Source organism: Macaca nemestrina, chromosome 12, assembly GCF_043159975.1.
Source record: "Macaca nemestrina isolate mMacNem1 chromosome 12, mMacNem.hap1, whole genome shotgun sequence".
NCBI lineage: Eukaryota > Metazoa > Chordata > Mammalia > Primates > Cercopithecidae > Macaca > Macaca nemestrina.
In genome coordinates, this window is record NC_092136.1 from 94,395,950 (window position 1) to 94,423,892 (window position 27,943).

A 27,943-nucleotide genomic window follows, 5' to 3' on the forward strand; every position below is an offset into this window, starting at 1 on the left:
GGCTTCGGAAGGCGGGCTAGGGGCGGGGAGAATCGGCAGTCACTATGGCAACCCGAGACGCCTCGCGTGCCGGGCGGCCTGCAACTGAGCTGAGAAGGAAACAGTGCCCGGGGCTCTCAGAAGACAGCTGCGGCATGACAGGCGAGGAGGCAGTGGTGGTGACCGCAGTGGTGGCGCCCGAGGCGAGTCGCGAAGAGGAGCAGCCTCCGCCGCCGGCAGGGCTGGGGTGCGAGGCGCCAGAGGAGCCCGGCCGCGGCCGCGTAGAGCACCGCCAGCAGTGTGAGTTCAGCTCCCGCCGCGGACGCTACCGGGAGGAGGGGCGTGGAGAACGAGTGACGGGGCAGCTGGGGGAAACCGCAGTGGAACTGGCTGAGAAGGTTTGGGGCAGGGGAGGTGGAGCTGCTGCTTTTGACAGAGCCAGAGATGATGGCACTGTGGCAGAAAGCATCGGTTCATCTTTCCAAGCCCTCCTTCCCGATAGCCTGCCTGAACCCAGAGTCTGGACATCAGCTCCGATTTAATCGGTAGTTGCATTATTCTGAAAGGAATTAAACACACACACACACACACACACACACACACACACACACACACACACATTTATATGTATACCATTTTATACACGCATTTATATATGTATATGTATGTGTATGTATGCATGCGTATACACCCTTAGAAACACGCAGCTCATTGTGCCAGTTATTTCATTTTACAGATGAGGAAATTGAGATCTAGACCAGAGGAAAGAAAGTGACTTGCCACAGTCAGTCAGTGCAGGTGAAATACTTAAATCACTTTTAACTTCCATCTCTTGGACTCTCAGTCTACAACTACCCAATCCTTTTAGAATCTCATAATTATGGGTCACATTTTAACGCACTGTTCTTTGCTCTCTGCCCTGCCAAACACACAATATTCAAATAGGTAAAGACAGTTCTGGCCCACAGCCACAGTGCAAGTGGCTGTAATTTGGGTCCTAGCCAGGTTGTTACTCACCCATACTGTTTCATGAATTAACAGATATTTCACTGCCTCTTGCACCCCAGGTCTTGAGTAGGTGCTAAGGAATGATGGTGAGAATAATAGACCAGAGGAACAGAGGAGTTTCCAGCCCTTCTGCAGCGCCTCCTTGATTGCCTTTCTGGAGAGCAGACTGGGGTTCTCCACGGTTCCTCTGCGCTGGCGGGCCCCAGGAGAGAGGGTTGGGCCGAAGCACCTCCTTTGGTGGACCACACACCCTCCTCCCCAGAGACCTCATCAAGGAGTTACAGAACCACTGCCTCCTGGTGAAAGGGGCCTCTTCCCTGGGCATCAGCTCCAGTATGACTATGAAACGTCATTCCTTGTGTTATTATCAGCAGCATGCAGAGGCCTTGCTTAGATATATTTAATAAATTCAGTATATTTGGGTAATGGAGATTACCCACATAAATTCAGTATATTTAGGTAATGGAAATTCTTTACTCCTACTTAAAATTATTATGATTATTATGATTTTTAGACAGCTCTGTTACCAGGCTGGAGTGCAGTGGCATGATCTGGGCTCACTGCAACTCCACCTCCTGGGTTCAAGCAATTCTCATGCATCAGCCTCCTGAGTAGCTGAGATGACAGGCACACACCACCATGCCTGGATAATTTTTTCGCACTTTTAGTAGAGACAGGGTATCGCTACGTTGGCCAGGCTGGTCTTCAACTCCTGGCCTCGAGTGATCCGCTCGCCTCAGCCTCCCAAATTGCTGGGATTACAGGCATGAGCCACCGCGCCCGGCCTCCTACTTCAAATTCTATCAGGAAACTTCCCCATTAAAGATGCTAGTATCTAAGTTTCTTTCGTCCTGTGGCTCTAGGAGTAAAAGGTGGGATTAACATTCACTCATCAATTTAACATATATTGAGTCTTTACTACATGCCAGGCATTGGACAAGTTTCAGGGAAAGGACTAATGACTTAAGGCAGATGTCCAAACTTTCACAAGCTCACAAAGTTGGAGTGGGAAAATGAAAGAGTTCCTGCCTCAGCCTCCCTCAGAACCTCCTTTTAGGGGCTCAGCCTAAGTAGAGACAGGCTGTTCGCACAAGCACAAAGTACTCAGTCAATTTTCAAATGTCTCTAATTATTGGAAAAGTCTTCAGTCTCTCTACAGCTTCTACTCCCTAATCACAGGCCTGCTCTCAAACACGAAGTGTGGTTGTTTCCCATGTAAACATCCTTGAATTATATAAAGGCGGCTATTCGAGCACCAACCAAATCTTTCATAGACTTAATGTCACCTTTATTTTATTTAATTTTTGCTTTTTTTTTTTTTTTTTTTTTGGAGATGGAGCCTCACTCTGTCACCCAGGCTGGAGTGCAGTGGCACAATCTTGGCTCACTGCAACTTCCCCCTCCCGGGTTATTGTTGTATTTTTAATAGAGATGGGGTTTCACCATGTTGGCCAGGCTGGTCTTGGACTCCTGACCTCAAGTGATCCACCCACCTCAGCCTCCCAAAATTCAGGGATTACAAGCGTGAGTCACCGTGCCTGGCCAATGTCACCTTTAAGATCACTTGTAGTGCTCTAACCTGGCTGGCTGGCCACTTCTTCCAACAATCTCCAATGTATCAAATCACTGAAACCTGTATTCTAGGTATGAACTGATTAGTAGAGTGCAGTGGATCTATAACTATGGGTTGTAATAAACTATAAACAATTTTTAATAACCCTAGGAGCTTGGGAGACTCAGGTAAGTGTGGCTTCTCATTTTCATGATTTTAGTTTTATGACTTAAGGAAGCTACTTTCTCAACTATAAAACAGGAATAATTATACTTGCCAATAGGTCATTGTGAGAAAGGGAAATAGTAATATATGTAAGATGCAATTGTTATTAGCTCTCAGCAAAAAAACAAACAACAACAACAAAGAATCCCAAAAACCTGGAATAATATTGTTTCAAAAGAAATTCTGGAATAACATTGTTCTTAGTTATCCTTCTCAGTGATCACAGCTCCTCATGTCTATATAAACAAGACATCTATCGACCAATCCACTCAAAATGCTGGTAAAGATCAACATCAAACTGCTATGTTAGAGTTTGTAGAATTTTCTTTCTCTCTTTCCCTTCCTTCCTTTTTTCTTTTTTTAATTTTCTTTCCCTTCCTTTTCTTTCCCTTTCTCCTTTTCTTTCCTTTTTCCTTTCCTCTTTCCTTTCTCCTTTCCTTTCTCCTTTCCTTTCCCCTTTCCTTTCCTTTCTTTTCTCCTTTCTCCTTTCTTTCCCTTTTTCCTTTCCTCTCCTCTCCCTTCCTTCCTAGCCAAGTTTGTGAAAACTTTTTCTGCCTGAAAGTTCTCTCTCCTCTCCCCTCCCTTTCTCTCCCCTCCTTTCCTTTCTTCTCCTGAGCAGGAGATATTTGTTCGTACTAGCTCCTTAGTACTCTTCCAATTACCACAATTCTTCAAATCACCTTTAGTGATTTCTTCTGTACATTTTCCTAGCAGCAGGACTGAAATTTATCAGGAGACCTGAACTGACAGCAGGTGATCTTTTCCTTTCTGTTGTTCTGTTATAGGCTTAGTTTTCTTCCTAGCCAAGTTTGTGAACCCTTTTTCTGCTTGAAGATCATGATTTAACAGATTAAACCAAAGTTAGGCTTCAGTAATGCTGTTCCCATATTTTATTCATATGATTTCCAACTTTGGGGAAACAAGAATGAGACCCTGAAAGTATATAATTCTAACTTTTTCATGTCTGAGGGTGTGTCTGGATCTTCATGACTGGGAATGACCTGGGATCACTGCCGGAAGCAGCAGGTCTCTTGCCCCATTTGTGCCAGTCTGCATCCCCGTCAAATTGACTCACTTGTGTTGTTTATTGATTCGTCTGGAAAAGATGAGATACCTGCCCATATATATGGGAGTTTAAAATCAAATCATAAACAACTAAAGTACTCAGTTGTTTAGGTTTTCAATGGTTACTTGAATTGAGCTTTTGGGTACTGAGATTAGAACTACCGGTTCACTGACATTCACAGTTACTGTATAACTGCATTGACAGACATGCACACAGAATAGTCTTTAGTCAGAGCTCTAATTTCACAGTGCTTAGTTCTAACTGGACACACATTTGTTGAGCATTTGTTATTACATCAAGCTCTATTCTAAGACTCTGATGAACTGAAGAGGCAACATCCCTGCCCTTATGGGGTTTGTGATGTGGTAAAGAAGATAGATATTAAATGAATAGCTACACAAATAATTGTATATAAAGAAATGAAGCTGTATCCAAAATGCAATAAGTAAAATGAAAAATAAAGTAGGGTGCCATGATAAAAAGTCCTTTCCAGATTGTGGCGTAAGGGAAAGTTTCCCTAAAGAACTAATGTTTAAGGCAAGACCTAAAATTTGAGTAGAAGTTATATAGGCAAAACCAGGAGAAAGGCAGCTCAGGTAGCAAAAACAGCATGTGCAAAGGTAGGAATGAACGGAAGGGCCATGTGGCTGGAGCTCAGAGAGCAAGAGAGAGAGGCTGACAGGAGAGACTGCGGATATGGGTAGGCCCAATAGCACAGAGCTCTTCTGTTTCTCTGGAGTTCTGACATCTGGACTGAGCAGAAGAAATGTAGCTACGGTGTTTAGAACAAACAATTCAGTCCTTGACTGTAGTAGTCATGTCCTATAGGTCCAGATTTAGAGGCCAGGGAAAAGTCCTATGTCCATAAGTGGTTCACTACTACAATTCAGTTTCACTCTTTTAAAATGACGATTTAAAAATGCTGAGATTTTGTTCTCTCTTCTGTACCTGGATTGTAAGCTCCATACACACATCTGTCTTATTCATTGTTCTGTCTTCAGCCCCTAGCCAAATGCTTGTCACACTTTATGTATTTCTTCCTAACACCTAAAAGAGGTACCTGAAACTTACCCTACAAGTTCAGGAATTACATGAAAATGTGAAGTCCCAAAAGAACCTAAAGTTCCCATGGAAGAGATCTTTCCAAGAGAGAGCCTTCAGGGCAAATTGTCTGATATTTGTATGAAATAACATGTCTTCTTTTTAAAAAATTGTTATCATATAGATATAATGGCTAGAAGATTGGGCAGAATTTATACTAAGTAATTGATTTTGTTAATGCCTTTATAGGGAAGAAATTTTTATATTGTGAACCACATAAGAGAATTAAGGAAGTACTGGAAGAAGAACTTTATATTAAGAGAGATGAATGCCACATTAAAAATCCAGCTGCAGGTAATCTCAGTGACGAAGTATATTTGTGAAATGAATATGAAATTGCCTATTTGATGACAGAGTATTTTATTATAAAACCATACTATTGAAGTAAAAATAGGTTTTTGGAAAGTTCTTGAACTAGTTTATAATGAATTTGCTTATGTCCAAATAAACCTTCATATCTAGAAGAAAAAATAGGCTGGGCATGGTGGCTCCCGCCTGTAATCGCAGCACTTTGGGAGGCCGAGGTGGGTGGATCACAGGTCAGGAGATCGAGACTGTCCTGGCTAAAACAGTGAAACCCCATCTCTACTAACAATACAAAAAATTAGCCAGGCGTGGTGGTGGGCGCCTGTAGTCCCAGCTACTCGGGAGGCTGACACAGGAGAATGGCGTGAACCTGGAGGCGGAGCTTGCAGTAAGCGGAGATCCTGCTACTGCACTCCAGCCTGGGTGACAGAGTGAGACTCCATATCAAACAAACAAACAAAAAAGAAGAAGTAGATATCAATATGTACTTTGCTGTCCCACTTTCTTGGTGGAGTTATTTCTATTTAATGACATGTACAATGTTTTCCAAGTGCCTGAAAAACACAATAATATATTTAATCTTTATCAATATACGTATGACAAGTAACAGTGGTTTCCAAACTTTAGATTTGCATCAGAATTACCTGGGAGCTCGTTAAAAGCAGATTGCTGGGCGCCACCCCTGGCATATCTGGCTCAGTAGGTCTGCAGTGAGGCCCAAGAATTTGGATTTCTACAACATTACCGGATGATGTTAATGCTGCTGGTCCAGTACCCGACTTTGCAAATCACTGACTTAGCAGAACCTAAGTCATTTACATGGTCAAATCATCCAAGGATTTCATCCCACAGAGGATCTGAGCGTTGATAGCTCTTATTGATCGTTCATGTGTGCAAGAGATGCTCGAGGAGCCCCAGAATCCCAGATGTTAGTTTGAAACTGCTGACACCCTTCATTTTCATGGTTCCTTCTCAAAAATTACTAGATGTATATTTCATGCTCTCCCAATCATCAGATTTTTATTGTGACACTCTTAGGTATCAGCAGCTGCTAGAAGAAATAACAAAACTATTGTATTGCATAGACTCCTTCATTAAGAGACCTTGACATTTTTTATGGAGAATTGTTGGTCAACCTGCGAGTGAGGTCCCAATTCACTAAGGATTCCTAAGAGATAGGCTGCAGGACCAGAAGTCCATCATTTCAGATTACATGATGTATGTTGTGCCCACTGTACTTTTTTTTTGGAACGGAGTCTCACTCTGTCACCCAGGCTGGAGTACAGTGGCACGATCTCTGCTCACTGCAACCTCTGCCTCCTGGATTCAAGCGATTCTTCTGCCTCATTCTCCTGAGTAGCTGGGATTACAGGCACACAGCACCACGCCCAGCTAATTTTTGTAGTTTTAGTAGAGATGGGGTTTCACCATGTTGGTCAGGTTGGTCTGGAACTCCTGACCTAGTGATCCGCCCGCCTTGGCCTCCCAATGTGCTGGGATTACAGGTGTGAGCCACCGTGTCCGACCCCACTTTACATTTCTAAAGCAGACATAGAAACTCCTTTGGGTCTTCTCGTATGACCCATTCTTATAAAAGGAGAGACCAATAAAATGGTGCAATTTGCTCCCACAATATCTTCAAGGAAAGTTTTAAAGTCTATTTTGAATTAAACGAATGGATGCGGAATGACCTACTAGATTTCAGCTGGGAAGCCCTGCCTACATGTACTATTTTCCTGGTGTTTAACATTTTTTTCTAAGTCTATACTGTTATATTTTGGATTTATCTTCATTGTTTTAAAAATCTATAAAAGCTAGTTTATACACTAGCTGTGTGTTGTATTATTCTTATTGGATACATTAGATTGTAAGACAGTCTGAGTGAATAGGATGTATCATTTGGTTTATAAAAATTCATTTTCCTAAGCAATCTTTTCAAATATCCTTTATATAAAATGAAGACTGTCTGGCTGCTTTTTAAAATAACATCCACTAGAGGTGGCACAGAGGTACTATTTTAGCCTAGAAAAATCTTTCAATGCTGAGAATAGATTCTATAAATTTGGGTTTTTAAATGATATACTTGTGGGAAATCCTGCTCTTTTTAAAATATATATCATGGCTAGAAGCCACATACCATTGGCCAGAACAGGGAATTAGCATCTAGCGAGGGTGCCACACTCTTCCAGCCCAGCCTCAGAGCCTAGAGGCCAGTCATTGAACCTTTGCTTCTAGTTCAGTTTGCAGTGACCCCTCCTTTATATATCTGATGACAGCCATGGCTTCTTTTCCTGGAAGACACATCTTGTTACATACATGCAGAATTTTGCATAAGACTTTTAGAGAATTGTGTGGTTCCTATAGCTACTATTTTAAAATATAAGTACATGTTAACCATTTTCTCCATCCCTTTACTTCTCCTTTGCTACTTCACCTATTCTAATTAAGCGTTTGCTCCCATGGGTCCAGGGAAACTGTTCTTTCCCAGGATTGCAAATAGCCTTCCTTTTGAAGGTCAAATCCAATGATCCCTCCAACATACTCAACCTCTCTGTAACGTCTGATGTAGTTGTTTTCTCCTTCCCTCTAAAAACACTTTCTTAGCTTGGCCTGTAGGTCACAATGCTCCAATTTCCTGGTTTTGCTCCTACCTCTTTAGCTATTCTTTCTCCATCTTCTTTGCTGGCTCTCCCTCCTCCTAGCCTATATAATTTAGAGGGCTCAGTCACAGGCTCTTTTCTCTACCTACCCTCACACCTTGGGAGATCTAGCCCTATTGGACTAATGACTCCAGCAGTTTTTATTTCTACCCCATACTTTTCCCTTTAAATCCCAAAACCTACTTGATTCTCCACTTGGATGTCGAATAGGCCTCTCAACCTTAAGATGTCCAGAACAGAACTCTTATTCTCTACCCCCAGGCTTTTAAAAACCCATAGGTCTTTCCCATATCATGAGATGGTACCACCAAACACCTAGAAGTCAGTTCCTCAAACTCCATATCCAGTCTATCAGCCAATTCTGTTGAATTCAGTATATATCCTAAATCCCCCACCAGCACGGTTGCCAAGCCCCTGTCACCTTTTGCAGGCCTGGCAATAGCATCCTATAACAGCCTCTACTACTGCCCCTGCTACTGTTAATTCTCTGCACTGAAACCAGAGGGATCTTTTACAAACATAAATCGTTACATGTCACCTCCATGCTTAAAGCTGTCTGATGGCTTTTTATTATTCTGAGACTAGATTTCATGCTTCTATGGCCAGCTCACCTCTCTGATCTCATCTCCTATACTTTCCCACTCCACTTTAACCACACAGGCTTTCTTGACATTTCGGAACATGCCAAACCCATTTTTACCCCTTGGGACATTTAAATGTCACCCAGACATTCAGATGTCTTCCTCTCTCTTCATTCAGGCTTCAACTGCATATGCCGTCTTCTCAGAGAGGCCTTTCCGCTCCAGCAGGTCAAAATAGAAACTGTCCTCCAAGTCACCTTCTAATCCCTTATACTGCTTTCTTCTTTCTCCTGTTTTCTATTGCTACCTGAAATTTTATGCAGACAGTCCCCAACTTATCGCGGTTCAACTTAATGATTTTTCAATGTGATGGTGTGAAAGTTGCTTTTTTCCTAGGCTAGCGATATGCCGTATGACACTCGTTTGCAATGCTGGGCAGTGGTCATGAGCCGCAGCTTCTAGTTAGCCATTCTAATGTAAGTGTTCTGAGCATGTTTAAGGTAGGCTAGGCCAAGCTATGATGTTTGGTAGGTTAGGTGTATGAAATATATTTTCTACTTAGAATTTTTTTTCAACTTACAATAGGTTTTTCAGGATGTAACTCCATTGTAAGTCGAGGAGCATCCATCTTTCTTTATATACTTCTTTTTTGGCTATCTGTCCCACTAGAACACAAGCTATCTGAGAATAGGGACTTAATTTTGCTTACCCCAAATCCTCACAAAGCTATATGATATTGATATTCTGATCCTCATCTTAGGATGAGTAAACTGAGATTTTGAGAGGTTTTTAACTTGCCCAAGGCTATGCATTAAGTAGCAGAACCAGATCCAAATTCAGATCTGACCCCCAATCCCATTGACTTTCTACTCACTATGGTGTCTCTGGTGACACATTATGGCTAAATGCAGTGGATACTGTTCTGCCTCTAGGTGGCTTGAGCTTTCTGCAACATTTGACATAGTTGATGGCTCTCTCCTTCAGCCTTGTTCCTTTCTCAAATTCCATGATACTGTCCTGATTTTCCCTCTACTTCTTTCTCACCCTCTGTTAAGCACTCTTTTTATTCACTCCATTCTCCAAATCTTGATGTTTATCAGAATGTTTCCGACAGTCTTATAATCTTGTTCCATTAGGTTTCCTGGGATTTTCTCAGACTTTCCACTATGGCCTCTCTAGGATGCCTCTGAAATGTGTCCCTGCAGGTAAACTTCTTTTCCTGGATGTCCCATAAGTCATAAGATAACTCAGGCCCAACATGACCAAAACAAAACTCACACCTCTGGGACGGTCACGGTGGCTAATGCCTGTAATCCCAGCACTTTGGGAGGCTGAGACGGGCAGATCACGAGGTCAGGAGATCGAGACCATCCTAGCTAACACGGTGAAACCCCGTCTCTACTAAACATACCAAAAAAAATTAGCCGGGTGCAGTGGTGGGCACCTGTATTGCCAGCTACTCGGGAGGCTGAGGCAGGAGAATGGCGTGAACCGGGGAGCTTGCTATAAGCCGAGCTCCGCCACTGCACTGCAGCCTGGGAGACAGAGTGAGACTCTGTCTCAAAACAAACAAACAAACAAAAACACACAAAAAACTCACACCTCTCCCCGACTTGCTGCTTCCCTTATATCACCCATCCCAATGAATAGCATGGCCTAAGGTCCAAATGCAAAACCACAGAGCCATCCCCTATCTCCACACCAGACCACCATATTCCACATCTAATTAGACTGTGAGAGGTACCTTAGTTTGGCTCAAGATCCCAAAATGTTGACCCATATGCCAGGTTCACCTTGCAGACATATTTATTTGCCCTGCAGTATATTTTTTAAATATCTGAACCAGTTGTCAATATTTTAAAATAGAAATTTTATATACAAACTAGACGTCTAGATTTTCTTGAGTGGTGATGGAGCAGGGAGGGTAAAGGATGATTTGACAACACCAAGGCACCATTTGCATCAGGCAACAGTGGCTGGGGTTGGGTTACAATGCCCCGTGCTGACCTGCCCACTCCACTGTTCAGCATCCTACACCAAGTTCCCTACTCCAGTGGGAAACATCACAAGTTATGTATGTTCACGTGCCCACTGCAGGTTTTTTCTTCTCATTGTAGAAATAGAAAAAGTTGTTTCTCTTTTATGATGCCTTCATCAAAAGTAGTAAGAAAGGGAAAGACTGGGAGAACCAATTATTTCTTACCCCTGGCCAGCTTTACTTATATTACTGGCCTGGCCTCTTCCTATGTATATTTGAATTTGTGACTTTGGATAAACACTACATACTATTTTGCAGATAATAAGGGCTGTGAAGACACTGAAATGGACAAGGTGTCTCATGTGGTTGTTACTTTGCACTCTATACTTGGGTCTAGGGAATGCCATTAGTGACAATAGAAACAATGGGCTGACAGGCCTCTTGTCCTCCCTTCTGTGGACTTTTGATTCCTTGTAGGCTCTTGATGCAGTGATACATGGGCTGAGTTAGAAGCACTGGATGCCAGGGTGAGAGTTAGGGATGTCTTTTTATATGATGATGTTGATGTTGGGAATTATGGTGATAATAATAGTGATAATGGTTATCATTTACAGAGTTTCTTCTGCACATGATACATTTTTTGCAAATAATCTCTTTTAATTCTTGCAATAACCAGTGAGATATATGCTCTTTTGATTCACATTTTGAAGAACTTGAAGCTGAGGCTCAGGGGGTGACTTGTCCAATGTCACACTGATACCTGGATGCAGATTTGTCAGAAGCTAATGTTCTTGCTCTTAGTCATTGGGTTCTTCCATCTCTCTTTAAAACATAAGATTATGCCTTCGGAGAAGAACAGAAATTTGAAATTGATTTAGTAGCAAATAGTGTTCTATTCAGTTAAAAAAAAAAGAAATGTTGCTAGTTTTCTCTAAGTTCAGTTTCAGTTTAGCCTCCAGGTTCAAATTTGAGGTAAAACGGGTTTCAGAGGCTTTCCACATTCCTATCAGATAAGGACAAACAACCTCGGTCTACTTGAAAAGGTTAACCTCATACTGAAAAAAAAAAAAAAGGAGTGTAATTTTCTCATCAGATCTTTTAATCAGATAAAATGGAATTTGGGCAACTTATAGAACTTTCTGGATAAGGAAGAATTTAGCTAATGTCCATCATTCATATATTCTCAGTGATTTCCTGAAGATTTTCCTTTCCTTACAACTTTTCAAAAACAAAAATGTAGAATTGGGTTAGTGCAGTGGCTCATGCCTGTAATCCCAACACTTTGGGAGGCCGAGGTGGGCCGATCACAAGAGGTCAGGAGTTCGAAATCAGCCCAGGCAACATGGTGAAACCTCGTCTCTACTAAAAATACAAAAATTAGCCAGGCCTGGTAGCGTGCGCCTGTGGTCCCAGCTACTCTCCAGGCTGAGGCAGGATAATTGCTTGAACCCAGGAGGTGAATGTTGCAGTGAGCTGAGATCTCACCACTGCACTTCAGCTTGGACAACGGAGCAAGACTCTGAGGCCTGGTCGCGTGTGCCTGTGGTCCCAGCTACTCTCCAGGCTGAGGCAGGATAATTGCTTGAACCCAGGAGGCGAATGTTGCAGTGAGCTGAGATCTCACCACTGCACTTCAGCTTGGACAACAGAGCAAGACTCTGTCTCAAGAAAAAAAAAAAAGAAAGAAAGAAAGAAAAGAAAAATGTAGGCTTGTGAGACATTCATTATGGAACTAGTACATTTATTGTATTGTTTATTTTAAAACTATTTCTGCATTTCTATTCTATAAAGGACTTTGCAGAAATAAAGTGATGTATTAATTTAATGTTTTCAAGTTGCAAGGGCTTTTGTATTTTTCTGGCTAAAACCTACAAAGGTTATAGTAGTCATGAAAAATTTGATTAATACACTTATTAATTTTCCCCTTACATAACACTTCCTTTTCCAATGAATTTCAGAAGTGTATTGCCAAATACATTAATGAGTTCTACATATGCCTTAATACATGGAAACTTAATTTTGAATCCAGTTTATTTACTATATTAAGTACAAGCTTAGAAAGTGCAAAATGTTGCCAAGCAAGTGTGGATATATTTCATTATTTCATTCAATTAAAATGTTTTCTGCACCTACAATATAGGAAGAATTTACTAGACACGAGTTATTCATTATTTCATTCAATTAAAATGTTTTCTGCACCTACAATATAGGAGGAATTTGCTAGACACCAAAGGCATGTCGAGACAATTATAGAGCCTAGGAGTCGCCAGACATAAATTAAAAGTACTTATATTTTTCTTTCTCTAGTCAAATCTCTGACCTTGTTTGCACAAGAGAAGTACAGATGATATGGCTCTAAACTGGCTTTTCAAGCTCCAATGTTCATTATTTACAGTCCAGAGAGAGCTGAAAGGAACTCAAATATTTTTAAGGTGTGAGCTTACCTTCCCTATAAAACCAGACCAGGTCCTACTGGCTAAAATTTTGGGCATAAAGGCATGCTTTAGTCATTTTTAAATTCAGTATAAAAATACACCTATAAAGGTTTCTGAGTGGAAAGTGTTGGAAGCATGAGAAGGGAAGAGAGAAGAGGAATCTCTAGAGGATTCTGAGCCTCAAGAACAGATTTGATTCTTTTCTTCTACTTTCTCCCTTTGTGCCTGCTGCCCTTTTCTTTTTCAGTTGAGAGGAGTCGACACTTGAAGTCTCTCTGGCTTTGTCTGCCTTCCTCCTTCTGGAATGCACATGCCCTGAGCTGAGGGAGTTAAGTTTCTCTTAAAAGAAGCAGCTGCCTCAGAGAGCATCCATGGTTTTTTCTAGACCCGCTTTTATCCAGTCAAATATATCACCTTCTGGAACTTCTTCACCCAAACATCACTTCACATGTATGAAGGGCTATTATTTTTTTCCCGCAACCATTATCCCTGAATATAGCAAATATTTATGCATAACCATATTTTGCTTTGAGAGTTTCTAATGCATTTCTGGGCATCGGCATTTATATTTCAGCTGTTTTTCTCTATGACATTCTTGTGATTGCATGTGAAAGAGCACACTTACACTTAACTAGTACAATTCTTCCATCTAATTTGATGTGATTTGTCTGCACGGTTCTGCTTCCTGATTTTATACTGCTTTCCACGTACTGGATCTTCACAAAGTGTCAACCACAAGTCCAAATCTATTTCCTTGGTCTCCCACAGGGTATCATGCACTGGGGGTATTAAATAAATGTCATGGGCTACTAAGTTTTAGAGTTTATTATCCAGAGGCTGGGGAGCAGCCCTTTTCTTTCTTTTTTTTTTTTTTTATTATTATTTTACTATGAGTTCTAGGGTACATGTGCACACATGCAGGTTTGTTACATATGCATACATGTGCCATGTTGGTGTGCTGCGCCCGTTAACTCATTTACATTAGGTATGTCTCCTAATGCTATCCCTCTCCCCTTCCCCTACCCCCGGCAGGCCCTGGTGTTTGATGTTCCCCACCCTGTGTCCATGTGTTCTCATTGTTCAGTTCCCACATATGAGTGAGAACATACAGTGTTTGGTTTTCTGTCCTTGTGATAGTTTGCTCAGAATGATGGTTTCCAGCTTCATCCATGTCCCTATGAAGGACATGAACTCATCCTTTTTTATGGCTGCATAGTATTCCATGGTGTATATGTGCCACATTTTCTTAATCCAGTCTATCATTGATGGACATTTGGGTTGGTTCTAAGTCTTTGCTATTGTGAGTAGTGCCACAATAAACATACGTGTGCTTGTGTCTTTATAGCAGCATGATTTATAATCCTTTGGGTATATGCCCAGTAACGGGGTGGCTGGGTCAAATGGTATTTCTAGTTCTAGATCCTTGAGGAATGACCACACTGTTTCATTTCTTCTAGATTTTCTAGTTTATTTGCATACAGGTGTTTATAGTATTCTCTGATGGTAGTTTGTATTTCTGTGGGATTGGTGGTGATATCCCCTTTATCATTTTTTATTACATCTATTTGATTCTTCTCTCTTTTCTTCTTTATTAGTCTTTCTAGTGGTCTATCAATTTTGTTGATCTTTCCAAAAAACCAGCTCCTGGATTCATGAATTTTTTGAAGGGTGGTTTGTGTCTCTATCTCCTTCAGTTCGGGAGCAGCCCTTTTGTATCTCTGAACAGGATAGAAGAGGAAACTGGCTTGCATGGCAGGGGAAGATTTAGGTTAGATAGAAGGTACAGCTTAAACTTTCTAAGGTCTTAAACAGAAGGAGATTGTGGAATCTTCCTTGAAGGTCTTTGAAGAAGAGAGAAACTAATCTCGACAGATAACTTCAGCTACTCCACTCAGGAGTGGAAAAGGAGAGGCAGGTATTGACATACAGTTTGGCAAGTCAGTTCAATGACTGTACCTTCAGTCACGGAATCTTAGTCCATGCTTGGATAGTAAAATCATTCTCCCTGTAAAAAAAAGCTATCATTCATTGAGTACAAAGCACTTTACAGCCATCTCATCTAAATCCTACAATAATCCTTCAAGTAGATATTATCATCCCTATTTCAAAATTGAGGAAATTAAGACATAGTGGGTTACATAACTTGGTCAAAATCAAATAACTGATAGATGGTAGAACTAAGATCAAAACCCAGATCTCCTCTGAACCCAGAGACTATGCTGCTAGTAATTACTTGCTATGGAGCCCTTTAGAGAGGGATCAAATATCGGTGAGGACGCCAGTGGGCAGCTTTGGATCTATGAAGAATGTTTGGCATTAATATTTGCAGCCTTAGAAATGGGAAAAACAACTTACGGCAACTCACCCAAATTCACCAACTTACTAGACTTGGGTTGCAGTTTTCTACACAGTGGACATTCACCACGTGCTTGTTTGCTGAGTCTCAAAACGTAACCAGGTGATTTTAGGATATGGAGGATAACCAACTGCCAATCTTTGCTAAACCTTATTGAAAGGCATCAGGGTCCAAGAACTGTAATTATCAATGGGTAAACATCACTTTCCAGGTATTTTGCAATGATTTTTAAAACGCAGGATCCAGTGAGTTTATTGTTGCTCTTTTTCAAGGCGAGATTAGACAGCATCTAGTTTGTGGCTTTTAGAGGATTCTTGGATCTATTGGATGAATTAACTATTGGATGAATTAATGTAGTGATTTTTGGTCCTATTATCTTTAGAAATATTTTCTCTTACTGTAGGAATTAAATCAGAATCAGATAAAGTTGACTAAATGAATTCTATTTATTAACTGTTATTTATTCCTGATCCCTCTCTGTTTTGTTATGGATGTTTCTGTTATGTTTGTTTAGGGGCAAGTTAAATGATCTAAGAGCACTGTAGAAGTTTAATTGCATAGAGAATAGTTGAATGAATGAAATGGAATAAAAGATTAAACAAATGATAAAGATTTGGGTGGTTTGATTAGTCAAACCAAATAAACCCACACCCAAATAAATTTAAAAAAAAAAATCACCAATTAAAATCTTTAAAATACTGTGCTAAAAAGAGAATATGCTAATAATTATTTTCTTGCTTTAAAAAATATTGACAGTGGCCCTGGAAGGGATTTGGAGCATTAAAAGGAATCTCCCTGTGGAAGGCTTGAAGCCAGGACTGCCGAGCAGAAACAGTTTATTGCCACAAGCCAAGTACTATTCCAGGCACGGAGGACTGAGAAGTAAGACCCTGATGCCCTTGACTTCCACTGAAGCCCCTGAGGGGACTTTGCAGTTTACAGACAAGTGGTATATGCTCTGTTTAAAGATCTCAATCAGAATTCAACCTTCCTTTGACTTGTTTCTCTTGGATTGCTTTTAGTTTGGCCATATTATGTCACTATGGAACTCAAACTGTAACAATTCATCTAACCAATTTACCCCCATGGATACAACAGAAGTTCATCCTCTGGGATACACTTATGACTTTTTCCTTTACTTTCTATCTACACAAGACTTTCTAGCACACAGTCGGCCTTTGTGAAGAGGAATCCTGCACTGTCTTTTCTTCTAGATAGAGGATCATTGTTTCCCAGTGGAAATGAGGAAAGGGAAATGAGGGAATGAAGGAAGAACATGGCAGCTACTTTGCTTGGCACTCTTAGTTTCACCTTATTCCAGGAATGAGGCCACCAGACTGGGCCCAGGACACTGTTGTTCCTCAGCAGACATAAACTTTGGAACAAAATATTACTCATTCCTCACTGTCATAGCCAGTGTCTGCCAGGAACATTTGTAGCAGGATGTGGGGAAGACAGAGGTCTTCATATGGAAGCACAGTGTCCAGATAATCTAGGGTCATGCAGCTAGGTACATAAGTCCTTAAAATACACCTACATTTGGGAGATTACCCTGGGTCCAAAGGGAGAAGTAGATAAAATTCAAGCTTGGTACTGAACCAAGATATGAATCATAATAGCAATGCTATATAGCATTGCTTAGTCTAGATTCTTAATATATACAATAATAGGCTGGCCACAGTGGCTCACATCTGTAATCCTAGTACTTTAGGAGGCCAAGATGGGCAGATTACCTGAGGTCAGGAATTCGAGATCAGCCTGGGCAACATGGTGAAAACCCATCTCTACTAAAAATACAAAAATTAGCCGGGCATGGTGGCACACATCTGTAATCCCAGCTACTTGGGAGGCTGAGGCAGAAGAATTCCTTGAACCTGGGAGGCAAAGGTTGCAGTGAGCCAAGATCGCACCACTGCACTCCAATCTGGGTGACAGAGTGAGATTATATATTAATTATAATATATAATCAATATAAGTATATATTATAATTATATAATTATATATTATATAATATAATTATATAATTTGTAATTTATATATTATATAATATAATTACATAATTTGTAATTAATATATATTATGTTGATATAATACATAATATATAATATTTCTATATGATATATATTTCTATATTATATAATATACATTATATAATTATATATTATATGATATTTATATATTATATACTCTACATTATATGATATTTATATATTATATACTATTTATATAGTATATAATATACATTATGTAATATTTATATATTATATACTATTTATATAGTATATAATATACATTATATAATATTTATATAGTATATAATATTTATATATTATATAATATTTATATAGTATATAGTATTTGTATAGTATATAGTATTTATATATTATATATTTATATAGTATATAGTATTTATGTATTATATAGTATTTATATATTATATATAGTATTTATATATTATATATAGTATTTATATATTATATATTTTTATATATCATATATTTATGTATTATATAATATTTGTGTGGTATATATTTATATATTATAGTATTTGTATATTATATAATATTTATGTATAACATATTTATGTATTATAGATAGTATTTATGTAGTATATAATATTCATATAAGATATAAATATTATATATGATATACATATATACTATATATGTATGTATATACTATATATACTATATATGTATGTATATACTATACATAGTGTATATACTATATATGTATATAGTATATAATATTTATATGCTATATCTAATATTTATATAGTATATACTATTTATATAGTATATAATATTTATATAGTATATAATTATATAGTATATAATATTTATGTAGTATATAATTATATAGTATATATTTATGTATTATATACTATGTATATATTATATATAATATTTATGTATTATATATTTATATATTATATAATATATGCACACACAATAGTATATAATAGTCTATCTAATGTCTACAACAATTACATGAAACAAGTATAATTCATTTCACAGATAAGGAAACTGAGGCACAGGGAGGTGAAATAATTTACCCCGGATTGCTCAGCTAGCAAGTAGAAGAGTAGAATGCTGGGATTTGAACCAAAGCAGTCTGTCTCCAAAGTCCATGCATTCAACCACTAGACACTACTGCGTCTCTGAGCCAAGTGCCCACAAGCTAGGATGTCTATTAAACCTGAAGTGAGATGAAAGTTCAATAAAAGTGTCACACAGGAGTAGGGGCCCCAGGAGGCCAGGGATGCAGCCTCTGGGATATGGGCTTAGTAAGGGAAAAAATACAGCCACTGAGAAACTGAGACAAGAGGTTAAAAAAAACAAACACAAAACTTGTTACTAAAGGGGATTCATGTAGCAAACAGGAACCAGTTAGGAAGACTTCGGTTTAATGATAATAAAGTAGTAGTAGCCACCATTTATCATGTACCAGGCATGGCAGCAAGTGTTTTATATAGTTATGTAATCCACATGATCATATGAGTTGAGGATTATAATCTCCATTTTCTGGGTAAGAAAACTGAGGCATAGAGACACTTCACTACCTACAATCCCATGGCTAGGAGGTAGTGGAGCCAGAACTACAAACCCATGTCCATCTGGCTTCCGAGACTATGCCCTCAGTTCCAAGACTATGGCCCAAGACTACTGGGCCATCACGGCAGAGAATCTAGTCACTGTGCAAAAAGCAACAGTTGAGGTGTTGTGGTTAAATAGGTACAAATGCCAGGGATATGGGAACACAGGGTTTTAGGAATCTGGGAGGCCGCTACCTTCATAATCCACAAAGATACTAGTGTCCTGAAGTAATGGTTGATTCAACCAAAGTCTGGGCCACTTGTCTATTGGAAGCTATTTATCTCAACTTTCCACTCAATTTCTTAGGTTCGACTTATCGTAGATAATTCCATCATTCCAAGAAAACTCACTAAGTAATTTGTTTTAAAGATGAATGGTTTTCTGCATGCCTATTATGAGACCTATTGAATAACAAATTTCCTTTATTTAAAGACATATAAGTCCAATTAATTACCCAATTTATCGACTGGGGACATATGATAAAAGATTCATGTTTCATTTTGACCATAATTGCATTCCTTTCATCCATACAATTTAAGAGACATTTCATGGCTCCCGCTCATTTTTACTCATCCACACTGCATTCCTAGGAGCCCTCGGCCCTCCATTTACTTCCAGCTGGTGCCAAGCCCTTATAGTGGTCATGTTACAATATGTAACTGTTATTGACACATAGCTTAGCTTCACCTCTTTAGGTTGCCAGCTGCATTTTTGTCATATCATATGAGCTGCTACTATCTGCTGTACAATCACAATTGATCAATCTAGATGTCAGACTGATAACCAAGAATTAGACCTTTCTCATTATCAGTGAAAAAAGGAAGATGCTAGGCACAGAAATATCATAGATGAACAAAATCCACAGATAATTTTCTAAAATTGTCAGTAGTAATTAATACACTATCACAAGCTCCATGAAGGCAGGGACTGTCTTTTACTCACCACTGTGTATCTGGCACTTAGCACAGTGCCTGGTACAACAGGTGCTCAATTGCTATTAGTCATGAGAATGACCAATGAATGAATGAACCAGTAAGTATATGTTAAATGCCTCTTTAGGTTTAGAATCTTCTTGCTGCTAACTCACATACCTCCCCCACTCCCTCAAAAGCATATTGTTTTCTCTACTTGAGACTGCTAAACTAAACCAAATGCAAACAATAGAGGGAAAATCAATGCAACCTACTCTTTTCAGTGTGTGAATCATGAAAAATTGCATATATTTTAAATACATCTTGGAACTAACACTTTCAAAGAGAGGTCTTCTGTGGCTTACAATGAGTTTTCCAGGAACTTCTCCCATAAAATATGCTTCAGTTAGATACTTCAGTCAAATCTCACGGTCAATTTAAACAATTCACTTGTGCTTTTTTTTTTTCTCTTTCTCATGAACAATGTGATCATGGTAGTTAGGACTCTTCCAACATCTAATACATATCATTTAAAGTTTAAATTTAGAATTATGATTGTCCAACTGTAGTTCTAAAGCATGTTTCCATTAGAGACTGTGAATCGTCTACTGCTTTCATCACACTAAGAGGTTTTATTCATTTACTTTTATCAATCCCAGCATTCTGGGAGGCCAAGGCAGGCAGATCACTTGAGGCCAGGAGTTCAAGACCAGCCTGGTCAACATGGCAAAACCCCGTCTCTACTAAAAATACAAAAATTAGCAGGTGGGGTGATGCACGCTTCTAGTCCCAGCTACTCGGGAGGCTGAAGAATGAGAATCACTTGAACCCAGGAGGCGGGGGTTGCAGCGACCCAAGATTGAGCCACTTCACTCCAGCCTAGGTGACAGAGCAAGACTGTGTCTCAAACAAACAAACAAATGGTAATGGTTGATGACAAAAAACCTTTTATCGTTTCCTTCTTATTCTGTGCCATAAAACAAGCCAGAAAAAAAAAAAAAAAGTCGTTGTCTAGTCTGGTGCTAAGCTTGAATGTGCCTACAAATCACGTGGTATCTCAATAAAATTCAGACCTGATGCCATAGGTCTGGGGTAGGCTCTGAGATTCTGCATTTCCAACCAGCTCCCAGGTGATGCTGATGCTCCTTGTCTGGAAACTACGCTTCAGTCGTGAGAGTTTGGAAGATTGAGTAGTGGCTTTTCCAGTTACTGGGATGACATGGGTATGGCTCTTACATTCTGCTCAACCAAATGGGAACGTTAAGTCGAATTTAGATTAAAATGGGTGAGATTAAAGAGCATCTCCCCAAAGTAAAACACTTATTTTTTCACTTTTTCTTTTAACTCTAGGATAAGATGAATTAGATTTTCCATTAAGGAAGAACCTCTTTCTGCTGATGTCTGAAGAATGGAGAAGAAACTCAAGCTCGTTTCAGGATTTAAGATGTGTGCAAAAAATATGATAGCCTGTAATTACTATTATTGGTACTAATACCTATCTGTAAACTAATCCAAAGTAATGAAAGACTATTGGTAAAGTTCACTAAGTACCTGAAAACAATAAAGGAAAATATACTTATTTTTAGTTGTCACAGTTAGAATTCATTTGGCTTCTAATGCAGCTTATTTTATTAAATATGTGAAATAATGATGAAACAAAGGCACGTTTACTGAGTATTTACTTCAAGGCAAACATTATAAACCTTAACCCTTTACTACAGCGTAATGTGTTAGCCCATTTTTAAAAAACAGAACTAAATCCAGATACAGATAATGGTGAGTAAATAAATGACAGAAGAAAAGTCTGTGACTCAGAGACAAACATTTTTATGCTAACCTTGGTAGAGCTAATCATTTCTCTAGAACTTGTTCACTAAATAGTAAGGAGCCAGGAAATTTATGGTAAGATATAAAAAAAAAAGGAGAGTATTTAGGCCAGGCACGGTGGTTCACACCTGTAATCCCAGCACTTTGGAATGCCAAGGGGGGCCGATCACTTGAGGTCAAGAGTTCAAGACCAGCCTGGCCAAAATGGTGAAACCCTATCTCTACTAAAAATACAAAACTTAGCCAGGCATGGTGGCACACTCTTGTAATCCCAGCTACTTGGGAGGCTGAGGCAGGAGAATCGCTTGAACCCGGCAGGCGGAGGTTGCAGTGAGCCAAGATCATACCACTGTACTCCAGCCTGAGTGAAAGAGTGAGACTCTGTCTCAAAAAGAAAAAAAAAAAAGTATTTAAATAATACTGCCAAGTTAAAAAGAAGAAAAAAAACTCCTTCCCTTTCCACCATTTGTCAAAGTAATGTATGTGCAGTATAGATAAATTGGAAAATGAAGATATGTAATGGAAAAAAAATCATCTGTAATTCTATTTCCAGAAACAACTATTGAATTACATAATGCCTCATTCATTAAAATATCATGTTAAATAATTACATAAATCTTTATATATTTTTTTAAACTTGTTTATTACTCTTTTTTTTTTAATATTTGGGTTTTTCTGATTTTTCGTTTTATACATAACTGCTGTGATTTGTTTACACTCCCAGCCCCTACCCCTTACAAAGTTTTTTTTTCCTAGTATTCTGGTTATACACTTTTCATTCTCCTTCCTCTCTAGGCTCAGCTTATAAAACTTCCTTCAGTTCCCTGTTCCCAAGTTCATAATTGTTTCTAATGTAACAAATCTAGTCAACAGATTTGTTGACTGAGTATGTCCCTTCCCTACTTAAAAATATTTACACTGTGAAACAGTCAGTAATCTTGAGTCAAGATCCAAACCTTTCCAGATTTAATATAAAAATTTCCATTTAGTTACTGCCTGCTAGATGAGATCCTACATACATAGCCAACTCCAGCCACCACCTTGTTTATGGAACTTTTTCATCACTGGCTACTTCAAAACAGTGTTGCAGGGCAATGCCTAAAACTGAGGGATTACATCTGAAATTGGTCAAGAAATATAACACCCCAAACTGCCTAGAGTTAGGGCAAAGCATTTACTATTTGTAGAAATCTAAAATCTTAAGCTTCTAAAAATTCTTACCCCCAACCTCATTGCGTGTATGTTAGGATGTTACACAGAAAGTGCAATGGGTGGGGGACTTTTGTTAATCCATTGGAAATGATATCCTGTTCTAACTTGAGTTCCCAGTATGACTTTATAAACATGCTCAGGGATTTCCTTTCTCACTTCCACTATATTCCCGCCAATTGTCCAATGACAAGCTCCCTGTCATTTATTTTCAGATTTGCTGCCTGGGCTGGGTGCTCTGAATTGGTCTCTCCTTTTCTGACCATCCTCTAATACTATTTACAGTTGTTCTCATGGCACTGTTTCCGTGTTGAAGTTTCATTCTTATTCCACTTTGGGGACCTAGTTCCTTTTGTAGTTGAATTCTGTTCTTCATTGCCCCATTGTGTATTTTCCCAACTGGATCCAAGTATAGGAATTATTTATAATAGTGAATAACTGAAACCACCTAAAATGCCTAAAATAGGAGATGATTTTTAAAGTTATTATATAATATGATGCAATTGTTTTGTTTTGCTTCTTAACTCAATAAGTATTTCTCTTAATAAAGCAGGATTACAAGGAGGTTTCTTTAACATTATAAAAATATACAGCAATCTTAAGCCAACAGTCATTTTCATACTTAATGATGTAATAACCTAGAAACACTCCTACTGTGATCTGGAATAAAACAAAAATGCTGTTTTTTCCAAACATGTTTGCAACTTGCTCACTTTCCATTTTCATTTTATCTGCCTCCTGGCTCCAGTGTCCTTGAGTTTCAGGGTCCTTAGTTTCTATTTCTGTCTCAGTTTCTGTTTCTGTCTTAGGGTCCTCAGTTTCCGTTTCCTCGGAGTTTCCTCAATTCATGCCAGAAACAGTCACTGCAGATACTGGATAACTTGGTGTCATAAGGGCTTACAGCCTGCTTTTTTTTTTTTCTCTTACTTTGTCGCCTTGGCTGGAGGACACTGGCGCAATCACGGCTCACTGCAGCCTCGGCTTCTTGGGCTCAAGCGATCCTCCTGCCTCAGTCCTACAAGTAGTTGGGATTACAGGCATGCACCACCACGCCCAGCTAATTTTTGTATTTTTAGTAGAGATGAGATTTTACCATGTTGCACAGGCTGGTCTCAAACTCCTGGGCTCCAGCAATCCAACTGCGTTGGCCTCCCAAAGTGCTGGGATTACAGGCATGAGCCACCATGCCCGACCACAGCCCACTAATTAATTTGGCCAAATAGTCGTGGCAAAAGCATCTTTGAAGTACACAGATTAAAAGTAGAAAATAAAAAAACAAATTGATTGGGAAAACTATTTTCTTACAGCTGCATCTGTTGGGACAGTTTTTTTTTTTTAAAGACAACTTTTTAATCTCATTTTTAAAGAGCTCTAGCCTATGGTTTATTTTATTAACACATCCTTTATCTTACAACTGAAATATTTATAGAGATAGAAATTATAAAATGAAGAGGTTTTTGGTTTTAATAAAAGTGCTATCATATTATATACATTTTGTAGCCCTCGTTTTTTCACTTAGCCATACATTATGATCATTTTCCTATGTAAAATATTTGTCTAAATTACGATTTTATAGGTTATATGTCATGATATGGCTATACCAAAATTTACATAACCTCGGCCTTATTGATTAGCATTCATTTGTATCCAATTTTTCTACACTTGACATTTTAAGGAGTATTTCCACCTCCTCCCATACAACACATACGAAACTGCTTATGCATTCTTCATAGCCTAGATTACTCTCTCCCTAATCCTGACAGAAATCTGCAAGTTTACACTCTGGAAGGAAGAAATCAGTAGGACTTTGGATGAAAATAGGGTGATCAATTTTGTAGTCAACATGGTCCATTTTAAGAACTATGTTTCCAGAATGTTTCCAGAATGTTTCAGCTCCTATCAAAACACACACACATGCGCGCGCGCGCACACACACACACACACACACACACACACACACAGAGATGGGGGCTTGGAAGTTAACATGGATGAACCTGGAGAACATTACACTGAATGTAATAAGTCAGTTCCAGAAGGACAAATACTACATGATTCCACTTATATGCGGTATCTACAGCAGTCAAAACATTTGGAAGCAGAGTCGTTGCCAGGGGCTGGGGTTGGGGACTGCTGGGGAGAATAGGGGAATTGCTAGTCAAAAAGCATAAAATTTCAGTTGTGCAAGTAAGTTCTAGAGATCTGCTGAACATTGTGTCTAGAGAGCAGGGCTTGTGATGGGTGGTTTTCTCTATATGTGCTGTTCGTAACCAAAAAAATCTTAATTAATACAGCTACCTTTAGTTTTATCTGACTTAATTACAGTTCTTGCTTGGAGCACATGTTTGTGGGCTAAATAGCTTCCTTCTAATTTATAATTCCACATCATGCCTCCATAACCAAAGGAGAGAGAGTGGAAAAGATTGGATGGAGGGACTCATGTCTACCTCCTTCCCTGGAAGGAAATTTGCTTCCCTTTAACTTGAATTTTTTTTTCTTTTCTTTTTTTTTTTTTTTTACATTCTGAAAAGCCTTGCCTAACAAATGGTAAATGGGGATGAGAAAGTTGCAAAGACAAGTGTCTAATTTTGTACTCTGACAATGACACTTGATCAATACAGAAGTCATAAAGGATGAATTGATAAGGCAATCAAGGAAATATGGTTTCAAAAGGCAATTGGTCAGGGTTACTGAAAGTCTAACACAAGCACAACTTCTGACATCAACCTTTGGACTCAGGTGTGGAATTACTTTGAAGTTATAATTAAAATGGGTGGGTTGAGTATGATAGCTAGCATGTCCCACAAGGGCAGATATTTTTTGTTTGTTCAGTTACACCTCATATGCCTGGCACATAATTGGCATTCGATAAATGTTACTGAATGAAGTTATAGCTTTTGCAGATTTGTAAGCCCAAATAAGATCTGACCCTAATGTACCCCTACAAATATCAACATAGAACAATTCTCAGTCCTGTATTGCTTGGAAACACTTTGAAAATAGCACCATAAGCCTGCTAATTTACTTTTATATAAAAGTAAATGAAACCTAAATATTGTATATTTTTAAGTAACTCAGCAAATACTGGGGTCATCATATCAAAATCTCTACTAGCAACCTTCATCGGTATTTCTCAGACTGTGAATCGGGAAATGGGAGCGCTTCAAAGGAGCCAAGGAAGCTAAACAGCTAATTCAGTGCTGGAAATGATGAAGAGTGGGCTCAGAGAATGGGTGGTCAGAATGCATCTACGTTTTTCATTGAAGACTTGCCGCTATTTCCCTGCTGCCTTGGATGATCCAGGAAACTAAGTGTTTGAACAGTGAGCTTACTCAAGAAAGAGGCTATCCGTTCATGCAGTGCCCGGTGGTGCTGCCAGAACAGTTATTCCTGCAATGCAGTTATGTCTCTCTCTCTCTCTCTCTCTCTCTCTCTCTCACTGTCCCTCTCTCTCTCTCTCTCCCTCCCTCCCCCAGCCCAAGACCAAAAGTTTATTGACTTGCACTAAACATTACTAAGATTAAATACAGAGCAAACATTTTCTTTGGGGTGGTTAAAATTAATCTTATTACAGCCAGCATTTCATCGTTATACATTGTGCAAGACTTCTGGGCTGTAGTTTATTTGGCCACAGAAAGCATGATCTGGAACCATAAAATTGGCTGTCCGACTTCAGGCATGTTTTCTTCCTTGTAACATAAGTAACATGCATTTACCCTTTCATTTTCTATACTTGTCAAAAATCTACTATCTGTCCCTAATTTTGTCCACTTCCATCCAACAAGTATTTCTTAATATTACAAGTGCCCCAGGCCCTTTTAGAGGAAGAATTACAGGAAGGAACGTGAGCAGCCCAGTTAGAACCACTGTTCTGTGCTAATTGGCTGTTGGTGTGGTCAAAGAATTACCTTACCTATAGGAAAAGACATCATTTCTCTGTTTTCTTCCATGAAGCACATCCTGGGTCTGTGTAAGAAACGAGACCAGAAAAGGGGAGGAAGAGGGTACTCAAGATCCCTTCCTCCATCTGAAGAGAGTTGGTCTACCTCTCTGAGTTAAACTCTGGCTACCTTGAGTTAGGGTGCAGCCACGTAGAAGTACTGAGAACAGGTACCACAGTAAGCCCAGACCACATATATTTGAGTTTCTGAAACTGTACAGGATTTGTGCTAACTCATTTAAGGATTCAAGTAGACTTGGGATGGTGGCAAGGAACAGTGTTGGTGAATGTGGATTAGATCTGGAGAGTCTGATGTGATACTTACCATTTTTACCCTATACTTCGGTACCATAATATTTATCTTAATCATTATTTAATAGTCCAAATTCTTTCATATAAATCTTCATAAGTGCAGGAATTACATTGTTTCATTAGTACCTCAAGAAATGTAAAATAAATAGTGATGTTTATTCATTCATTCATTTATTAATTTATTTAATAAATATGTATTAAATATTTGACAGGCATGTGCCAGGCATTGCACTGTGTGATGTTAACATGTTTATCTCAATGTCAAAATAATTTTATTTTGTGTAAGCCTTATATTGTATAATTTTTTCCACATGACTGAAAATAAACTCTATTTTAGGAAAAGGTAGTTTAAAAACGAGAATGTAGAGGTAAAATCTTGAAACATTTAAAATATCATGAAATTACAGTCAGCCTCCATATCTGTGTGTTCCATATCCTTGAATTCAAAAAAACTTGGATTGAAAACTTTCGGGAAAAAAAAGGATGGTTCCGTCTATACTGAACATGTACACACCTTTTTGGTTTTGGTCATTATTCCTTAAACAATAGAGTGTAACAACTATTTACATAGCATTTACATTTTATTAGGTATTATAAAGTAATCTAGAGATTATTTAAAGTACACTGGAGGATTATGCAGGTTATATACAAATACTATACCATTTTATATAAGGGACATGAGCATCTAGAGATTTTGATATCCATGGAGCTTTTCTTCTACACTACTTTTGCAACCTTCAGTGTCCAAAGACCCTTCTCCATGCCTGATCTCATCTTCATGCTTGCAACTGAAAGCCAGTTCTTTCTGTGCAAATGGATATGGAGGGACGACTGCATTTCTGATTTTAACCAAAACTTCACTATGTCCATTTTTCTGAGCATCCACAATTCTTGCATTTCCTAT

The 27,943-nt window shown here is 38.8% G+C and overlaps 1 protein-coding gene across 1 annotated transcript; it reads left to right on the top strand.

Annotated features, from left to right (window-relative positions):
* Positions 1 to 45: 45 nt before the first annotated feature.
* On the top strand, positions 46 to 21,351 carry C12H11orf97 (chromosome 12 C11orf97 homolog). The gene is made up of 4 exons (XM_011745848.3): positions 46 to 279; positions 5,121 to 5,225; positions 16,004 to 16,129; positions 21,105 to 21,351. The coding sequence occupies exons 1-4, from the start codon at positions 135 to 137 to the stop codon at positions 21,107 to 21,109; spliced, it is 381 nt and encodes a 126-aa protein (XP_011744150.1). The 5' UTR covers positions 46 to 134; the 3' UTR covers positions 21,110 to 21,351.
* The last annotated feature ends 6,592 nt before the right edge of the window (positions 21,352 to 27,943 follow it).